The sequence below is a fragment of the Barbatula barbatula genome (assembly GCF_947034865.1).
Source record: "Barbatula barbatula genome assembly, chromosome: 12".
NCBI lineage: Eukaryota > Metazoa > Chordata > Actinopteri > Cypriniformes > Nemacheilidae > Barbatula > Barbatula barbatula.
In genome coordinates this window covers 18,878,058-18,887,269 of record NC_136775.1, presented here as the reverse complement: position 1 = coordinate 18,887,269, position 9,212 = coordinate 18,878,058, and the positions used below count along the sequence as shown (strand labels likewise).

The following is a 9,212-nucleotide window of genomic DNA, read 5'->3' as shown; positions in this document are numbered from 1 at the left end:
AAAAGTAGCATTTTTTCGTATATTAATTTTATTAAAAAAACATTTTTTCTAAATGGGACACATTTAAGTTTAGCCAAGAAACGGTTCTTCTATTGGTAACCGAAAAAATAATACTGGCACGACATACTTTAAACATGCTAACTAATGTAATTCACTCTTTATAATTTTGATGTTATCAGAAATAATCTACTCGTGTTGTTGCTTTGAACCGTCTACAGAATGCACAACTGATGAAGCAACATATTGCAGTATATGTCATGTGCACTGGGGACCACTATTTCTTAAAACAAAATAAACAAAAAAGTCTAAGACAATGTAAACCAGCGGAATAGCATGACCAAGGTAGAAGATTCCTTTACCAGATCCTATCGGCCGAGTGCATGCCTTCCCAGCCAGCTGTTTGAGAAACACCTGCTCGTACTTAACTAAGCGGAGAGTGAGCGCACTGACCCTTCTGATCAATAATGCATGGAGAGTGAACAGCAACATGCTAAACCTCTTAGCCACTGCAGCCAGGGAGAAAACGCATCTTCTGGCTCCTAATGCTTCGTGTCTCTCTGATAGAGAGCATCAGAGGCTTTGATTGTCAAGATAGACATGATAACAGCTGAAACCGTATCGACACTTTTTGTTGACCCATATTTCAGAGGCGAAAATACATCGCGTGTGACCAAGGACTGAATGTAGAACATTGTTATACGTTATAAATTTGGTTATTTTTGTGGTATTGTACAGAATTTATTTTACATGTGCAAAAAGCCAAGAAATTCATGTATGCTCTTTAATATTTCCAATATGCCATTTTACTTTTAACCCATGGCGCACCAAATGTCCCTCCGACCTTTAACCTACCCCAAAGCACTTTATTATATTAAACAAAGTGCATTCAATTAAATTTCTAATGGAACTTTACTGTAAATACTGAACCATGACATTGTGAAAAAAAGCTTCAGAGGGGTAATTATGTGAACTCAATAAGCCACGTAGCAACCTTTACTCCACACTCCCATGAGTCTTTGCTGCATGTATACGTCATTGTATATGGACATCATTGTTTTGCATTGGCAGATGTGTCCAAAATAAATGTAGTTCCAAATCAACATTTTAGAAATGTGCTGTATAGTTGGTTGTCAACTAAACTTTGTCTTGCCGAGTAATGCTATTAGCTGGAATTTTATCATTTTACTTTCCCTCTTGACAGTCGATTCATTGTTTAGGCTTAATGCAATACACTAGCATTTAGTGTAATTTGTTAACCATAGACAACTTAACAAGTCTAATAAAGGCTTTTTGACTTTATAAATGCCATAAAGAAACCAAATGCATTTTTGGTTCCCAAAGAATCATCCAGTCACAGGATCTTAACTACACTTTCCACTACAAAGAACTTTTTGTGCAATAGATGGATGTTTTTTGGATGTTAAAGGTTTTTATGCAACCATACAGCATGCCAAAGAGCCGTTTATTTTAAAGAATGTATTTTATTTTGATCACTTTCCAACCCAACGCCCCATACTCCTCAGAGAAGAAGCACAGTTATACACTGTATAAATAACACAGTCCAGTGAATAGAACAAATGCATTTATTGTCAGTTAAATCATATACCAGTTAATGCATGCCTGCCTCTGGATGGATCTTCCACACCGAGAACACAGAAAAAAACAGGTTAAGCTAACCATGTAAAAGCTCATTCCCTGCACACAAACTTTATCTGCCCGAGAGGTGCTCGCGGCGTGATGTCATTCCTGGATCATCAGCTGTACCTGTCTCATCCTAGACTGACTCCAACTTTGAAATGTTGTCTGAAAATCAACTATTATTTACGCTTGACCAATATTGGACAGAAAACACAAAGCATGCAATTAAAAAGGGACTGAGGGGGATGTTGTAATTTCCGTGACAGTGTTTATTTTTTCATAATAAATTAATGAAAATAAAAAGAGTACAGTATTAGCTTACTTGCATGAGTACTTTTAATGATTGAATGTGTGGATAGAATCATTCACCGTTAAGCAAAGCATTAGGTGGTGAGATGAAGTCTTTGGAGTGTTTGGAGGTGACGTTTATGTTCAGAACAAAAGTGCTTCAGTCTGCCTTACCAAGAAAAGATGCGAAACTGTATGAACTTGTCAGGGCACTTACAGGAGAATGTGGGAATTGCTTTAACAGGACCTTAAATCCGCCACACAAATATCTTAACACACCTCTTAATGCAAGTTACAAAATAGTCACAGTTAAGTAAAGTGAGCTTTATGCCACTTTTCACATTTGGTAATATCAAAATTGTATTAGTAGTTTTTTATCAGTAACTGCATTTTACTTGACTCAAATAATAATACAAGCCTATATATATATATATATATATATATATATATGCTGGGCAAGGGAGGAGGTGTTGAAACATTCACTCCTGTGATTGATTTGACGGAGACAAGAAAAAGATGCCATGCTCTTTCAAGGTGTAATTCTTCCATCTTATAATGCGGATTATTATAGACCTTAGCTCTGACAGTTATCCTGCTCTTAGATAATTGGCAAACCTTTGTCTCATAGTTTGAACCTCCTCTTAAATCGTGTTTAAATGTCTCGGACTCCATCTCGTCGTGCACTTCATTGTTTTGAACGCTTTTCTGTATAAAATACACCCTGTCATATCTGATCCATCTGTCCAAAAGAGTCGGGATTCGTTTGAATCTTTAACGAAAAACAAGAGCGGAAACTCTGCGAAGACTTCATTATGCACTAAAAGCTTATACTAGGGCGTCTTAATATTTAATAGGGACCCAAATAACACCGGCAAAAGAAAGAAAAAAAAAACATTATGTAAATATATAAGAAGCGCGCTTATACAGACGTGCCCATCAACCCCAAGGATGCATTACCTGTTTTCACTACAGTCCGGTGTGTGAGAGGAGGAATCAATCATAGAGTTGATGTTACTTGAGATAAAATGTCACGGGTTATTTTCAGAGAAAAAGAGAAAGGCCATTTAACTCCGCGTAACGCTATTAAAATTGTGTGTGCGTGCGCATGAGAATGTGTGAGGTTTAATGAATACTTAAGACCTATATAAACGTATACAAAATAAATGTATGTTATACATCGCATATATATAATACATTTAGTAATAAACACAGACTGATCTGTTCATGGCTGTTACTATTTGTTTTGTTTTGTGTATTTTTGCATGAGAAAAGAAACTTGACGGACTAAATGAATGAAGTGCTGCGCAAACGTGGGTCAGTCACTTGACCCCACGTCTATTAACACACGCACGCCGCGACATTTGCTCGGCTATTGTCTGACTAATTTAATTTCACAGAACACTTATTTTCCAAACTCAAGAGCATGCCAAAGGAGTAGGAAAGCATGAAAAAAACTTGCCTGATAAAAGTCTAACTCAATTTGAGGACAAGTACCTTCATCTGTAAATGAAAGCAATTATGCGGCCCATATTATATTATGTTGGCCGGTCTCAAGATAGTCATCAATCACCCGCAATCGAGCTGTCACTGCGGGCAGATTCGTTTCTTGCAGGCGCTTTTCCAGCTGGGGAAAAGAGGAGTACATCATCATTAATTTGACTGTGACCCCGGGGCTTCTCACATGTCTGAACCTGGGCTCCTCTAAGCGAGTCAGCAACACACCATGGTGCACCTAGACTTTCATCGCTCTGAATAGCGAAATTAGATAGATAGATAGATAGATAGATAGATAGATAGATAGATAGATAGATAGATAGATAGATAGATAGATAGATAGATAGATAGATAGATAGATAGATAGATAGATAGATAGATAGATAGATAGATAGATAGATAGATAGATAGATAGATAGATAGATAGATAGATAGATAGATAGATAGATAGATAGATAGATAGATTCGAGTTTTATTACTCGAATTAGAAGCAAATTATGCACATCTAAAGATATGAATTTGCCTATTTTAGTTGTCACTATTAACAAACAACCCAAGCCTAGAGAATAAAACAACAGATCGCTGAAAACAGCTGTACACTGTCAGTGAATTTCATTGTTCAAGATCGAATCTCTTGTTAAGGGAAACTTCTGTTTTTTTTCTCTCTATTATTCTCTCTTTTTTTTCAACTTTATTCTCTAAATGTGTTCATGCTGGCTAACTGCCAGATTAGGCTGATAATGGTCTTATTGACATTAGATAAAACATCACTCCGAAACCATATATGTGTATATCGTCGCAAAACGTATTTATTTTGTTGTTGTAGGCTAATTACTTTTTAAAGCTAATAAAAGTATAAATGATAAACTCAATTACAAGTCCATTGTGCGTCAAAATTTGTCCCCACCCCTCTGTCACTCTTTGGGATTTTTATCCAGAGAAATGCATATTAAAGTTAGAGTCTGGTCATTTTGAGTGGGTTTCTTCTGACGTCAGAGCCACCGGCGTTTAAAACAACCCGCATCTGGGCTGACGTGTTTAATACTAGTTTTTATAACGCAAAATATGTATTTCTGACATCAAAGGCGGCTATTCGGGAAATGTTTTACGATGCGCTCGGTTGTGTTGTAGAACTTTAATAGACCGTAAGGAGAAAAAGGTTATAGAAGAAAATCCTCAGGAAGGCGTTTAAGCTAATTAAACATGGTAGTGTTGCGCTTCGCCCTATAAGCGTCCGGCTGCTTTATGCTTTACCGATCAATTGTTACAGTGAAATACAGCAGACCTGCAGTCTCGCCTGCTTTCTCGGGAACTGGGATCACTCTACAATGTCCTATCCTCAGTTCGGATATCCTTACTCTTCAGCACCACAGGTAAGATCAGATTACGCGCTGATTTCCGCGTTCCATTCCGAAATGATTGTTGCATTTGTATTGAAAATTCAGATTTTTTAAAATGTGAACTTGAAAGTGAAAACATCATCAAGCGATGTGTTGAAACGCATTAGAGGGTCGGAGTCAGTGATATATCCACCTCCGATGTAATTCGGGGGTTCCCTCTGCGCTTATCATTTTACAAATCTACTAACACGGGTTCGAGACGCAGGCACATGCAGCAACGGGGACGCGATGACAGGGGAAGGAGGACAACAGTTGTTTTTTTGGCAATGATCCATAAAATGCAATGTCCTGCGGGGGCTGCTTATGGGCATCGCCAAAGATAAATAAACTTCATTTGGAGCGTTGGGGATTTTATTGGGAACATCAGCAACTCCTAATACGCGTTTTTTTCTGGCCGGTTAATATTACAGAAACTTTTTTACGAGCGTGGCTTTGTTTTTATTTATTTTCCCACATCATTGCAGTTCCTCATGACCACCAACTCTTTGACATCTTGCTGCGAGTCGAGCACCAGGTCCATCTCGGATTCCTCTGCGCAGACGCCCGTGTACTGTCCCGTGTATGAAAGCAGACTGCTGGCCACTGCCAGACACGAGCTGAGCTCCGCCGCTGCGCTGGGAGTGTATGGGAACCCTTACACAAGTAGTCAAGGCTATGGGAATTATGTTACCTATGGAGCAGACGCCTCTGCTTTCTACTCTTTGGTGAGTGAAAAACATATATATATATGCATTGGGCTGCCTGTGCAGAATATGTTCTAGTGGAAACTTCATAGTTTCTATATTAGTAAACTTAGTCTAAAGTTTGCATTTCAAATGAATTAAAATCACATTTTACAAATGTTGTTATGCACCTATAAATAAATGCCGCTCAGAACGTTGATATTGTCATTTAATTCAAATATGTGGATTTGTGGGTTACAAATGTACAGTTTATACTGTATGTAATTGGTTATTGACATCACATACTGACAAGTGTTGTATTTGATTGCAGGGAACGTTTGATGCCAAGGATGGGAGTGCGTCTGCGCATGCGGGTATAACCCAGGCTGCCGCGTATTACCCATACGATCCCACCCTGGGACAGTACCAGTATGACAGGTATTGAATACCGGCCCTCATTACGCGTCTCGATTACCAATTAACCAGTGTAAGACTCAATTAATATGGATTAATTTTATAGGCACTGTTCAACGAATTTATGGAACATCCTAATTAGCTCTATGTTTGATCTAAAGTTGTAGTTTCCCTCCATTAGATTTTATGAGCAATGGCCTTGCCTTTGATGTATATTTTATGTTATATCATGCACTTCACGGTTTACCCTTCAGGGTTTTCCCTGAAATGCCTTAATGGACAGATAGACGGCCAGTGCATTCTGCGTGCACTCGATCAAGCAATTCGCACGCTCTATTATCCGACTGAAACATACATGTTCGGTGCAAGAGAGTGTGTAGTCTTAGCGCGTAAAATATTAAGAATATATAAATATTTGTTTTTCAGCTAAAACGATTTTCAACTTTAACAACAACAACATGTTTTTTATAACATAGATACGGGTCTATGGAGGGAGGAACCAGAAGAAAAAACGCCACCCGTGAAACGACCAGCACGTTGAAAGCATGGCTTCAGGAGCACAGGAAAAACCCGTATCCTACCAAAGGCGAGAAGATAATGCTGGCCATCATCACCAAAATGACCCTCACGCAAGTGTCCACGTGGTTCGCAAATGCTCGAAGGAGACTCAAGAAAGAGAACAAGATGACATGGCCACCGAGAAACAAGGGCTCAGATGATAAGAAATACGATGATGATGATGAGGATGGGTCACAAGAAGATCAAATCAAAAGTGAAACCAATGATGACGGTCAGCGCCATTGTATATTTACCAATCAGTCATATCAATGATACAGTTAGGCTACCTATGCTTTAACTAGTTAGCCCTTAAATACTAAAACTACAGGAACCACAGAGCCTTGTTTCTTTATTTACCGTCAAATTTGTAATACAACCAAAATAAAACGTTATTAAACAAAAACCATGAAATGTGGTTCTATTTTAGTTTAAGTGTAACTACGCGATTCATTATTAAAAGTTGTGCACAAGTCACGAAGATTCTGGTCAATTCTTTAAAATCTGCATTTTGTATTAATTGTAGGCTATTGATGAACCTTTTAACAAACATCACATTACCATATACGTTTGAGTAGCCTATATGTTTGAATTTGCACGAACAAACAAACGATTAAGCTAATATGATGTATTAATTGTTTTAGCTTAGAAATTATTATAATTATTATCAAAATGTTGCTGTTTAAAAGCACCCATCCTTTTATCTGGCTTATAATTATCTTTTTTTAACAGATGGCAAATGTCGAGAGGACAAGGAGCTTCAGTTAAGTGATTTGGACGATTTTGACACCATCGAATCGGAGAGCTCAGAGTGTGAACTTAAACATCGCTTCCACATGAACGCGCATATGGCGACCACCGATGATCGCATTAAAGAAACCTCTCCAAAACTATCTATTCCGGGTCTGCTTGAAGCTGACAGCGATTTAACCAAAAGTTGCTTAAAAACGACCGCTGAAGACTGCGAACACGACGTCGGTGACCTTCGGCACAGCAAAACGTGTTTCCAACAGCAAGGCCATCCATTACTGGACAGCAAACCGCGAATCTGGTCCCTGGCCCAGACCGCGACCTCGTTGAACCCAACAGAATACTCCTCGTGTATGCTTAGATGTCAACCATCACCCTCTGCCTCCTCACCTGTTAACGGCCTGGAGAGACAGCAGGACTCACCAGTAACCACTCTCAGAAACTGGGTAGATGGAGTTTTTCACGACCCCCTGTTTAGACACAGCTCCTTAAACCAAACACAGACGAACACTTCAGTTTCTTGGACGACCGCGAACAAAGGGTCTATCTTAGAGACGGGGGCCATTGAACGCTCAATAGGAAACATAAACGTGATAAAAACACAGCAGCGGGAGGCTAGTAAGGACACTATGACTTTTGCAAAGGGGGTGAATAAAATATTCTGTTCCTAGCACACTCATGTACTCTTTAAACTCGAGGAGGACTGTTTGGAATAGCTGCTAACAATTTTTTCATTTCACAGAAACGTCAGACTGTGAATCAATAGGCCCAAAAGTTGTACCTTTTGTTACTAAAAACAATTGCGCCGTCATGGAAAAGTGTGTGTATTTATTGTTGTATTGACATCTCACTGGTGAGGGTCCCCAAACGGGATTGGTTTATATATTTATTGGTTCGGTTGAGCTTTGTAACGCACGTTAAACTTGTGTAAATTAACAGCTGGACGTTTATGTTCTGAAAGACTTTTTATAATCCAATTTGTTTCGGATTCGAATGTTTATTTGGCATGCATATGTTGCTAGTTTTCATTGGATATTGTTTTAGATGAACTCGGAAATTGTTGCATCGACTCACAAGTGTCACTGTTAAGAACGTATCGCACAAATCCCATTTAAATTGGGGAATGTTCAGATCTGCTCACTATAATAAACAGCTGATTTTTCGAAGCGTTTCGGTCTGTGCGTCGATCACAGTCGCTGTCCTTGGTGCTGAACGTATTAGCGTTTCTAGCTATTGCGCACAGTAAGCGTTTCACTAAACGTCACATTATCTGGTTTGTTAAAAGGTTGCAAATGTATGTTTCTGTAACTTTAACTTTTTTGAACAACTAATCTTTATTTGCCATTAAATATCTGACAGTCATAAAGGTGGATTTTTTTTGTGGCCGAAATTTCACATAATAAATCATGTTGTTCCTACATCCTTTCTAAGTCTTATAAGAACATTTTTTAAGAAAATACTTATTTATGATATGTTTTTGAAACAAGAAAATAATGCCATTTTTGGAATGGGTCAACTTTAAGGCCTGTAGCCATCAAAATGAACGACTGCCCTCCAATGATTTCTCCTAATAATGCGTATAGAGCAGAACAGCGAGTGCTGCGTGTTTACCGTGTTTGGCTTTGTAATAATCTCTCAATCACTGTTTATCATTCGCTCTCATACTCTGATGAAAGAGATGAGGCCCCGAGGAGCCATAAGACAGCGCTGGATGAGCCCCATTAACCCGCCATAACCAGGCTGTAATTGGGGTGTTTTTAGTCATCATTCACTTCACTCTATCGATTTCCACTCTAGCTCTGATAATATTATCGAAGCACCAAATCCTTTACTTTGACCCAGCATTTGAGATGGCGTGAACTATCCAGACAGGCCGTAATTTGAAATGTTCGCCTTGACACAGACCCCTCAATTTCTGAATGTTCTCTGTACTCAGAGGCTTTTTCACCGGGGCACGTCTCTAAGTGAAAAGGGCAGGGGAATTAGTCGGTCTAGATAAAAGGGCAAAAAC

General features: G+C 38.8%; 1 protein-coding gene across 1 annotated transcript; it reads left to right on the top strand.

Moving 5' to 3' along the window:
* Nucleotides 1-4,397: 4,397 nt before the first annotated feature.
* On the top strand, nucleotides 4,398-8,626 carry irx4a (iroquois homeobox 4a). The gene is made up of 5 exons (XM_079469937.1): nucleotides 4,398-4,793; nucleotides 5,285-5,524; nucleotides 5,814-5,920; nucleotides 6,373-6,686; nucleotides 7,184-8,626. The coding sequence occupies exons 1-5, from the start codon at nucleotides 4,749-4,751 to the stop codon at nucleotides 7,870-7,872; spliced, it is 1,395 nt and encodes a 464-aa protein (XP_079326063.1). The 5' UTR covers nucleotides 4,398-4,748; the 3' UTR covers nucleotides 7,873-8,626.
* The last annotated feature ends 586 nt before the right edge of the window (nucleotides 8,627-9,212 follow it).

Coding starts and splice junctions, on each gene's coding strand:
- irx4a (XM_079469937.1), top strand. CDS start 4,749: ATGTCCTATCCTCAGTTCGGATATCCTTACTCTTCAGCACCACAG. Junction 5,525..5,813: donor CCTCTGCTTTCTACTCTTTG/GTGAGTGAAAAA, acceptor ATTTGATTGCAG/GGAACGTTTGATGCCAAGGA. Junction 6,687..7,183: donor AAGTGAAACCAATGATGACG/GTCAGCGCCATT, acceptor TTTTTTTAACAG/ATGGCAAATGTCGAGAGGAC.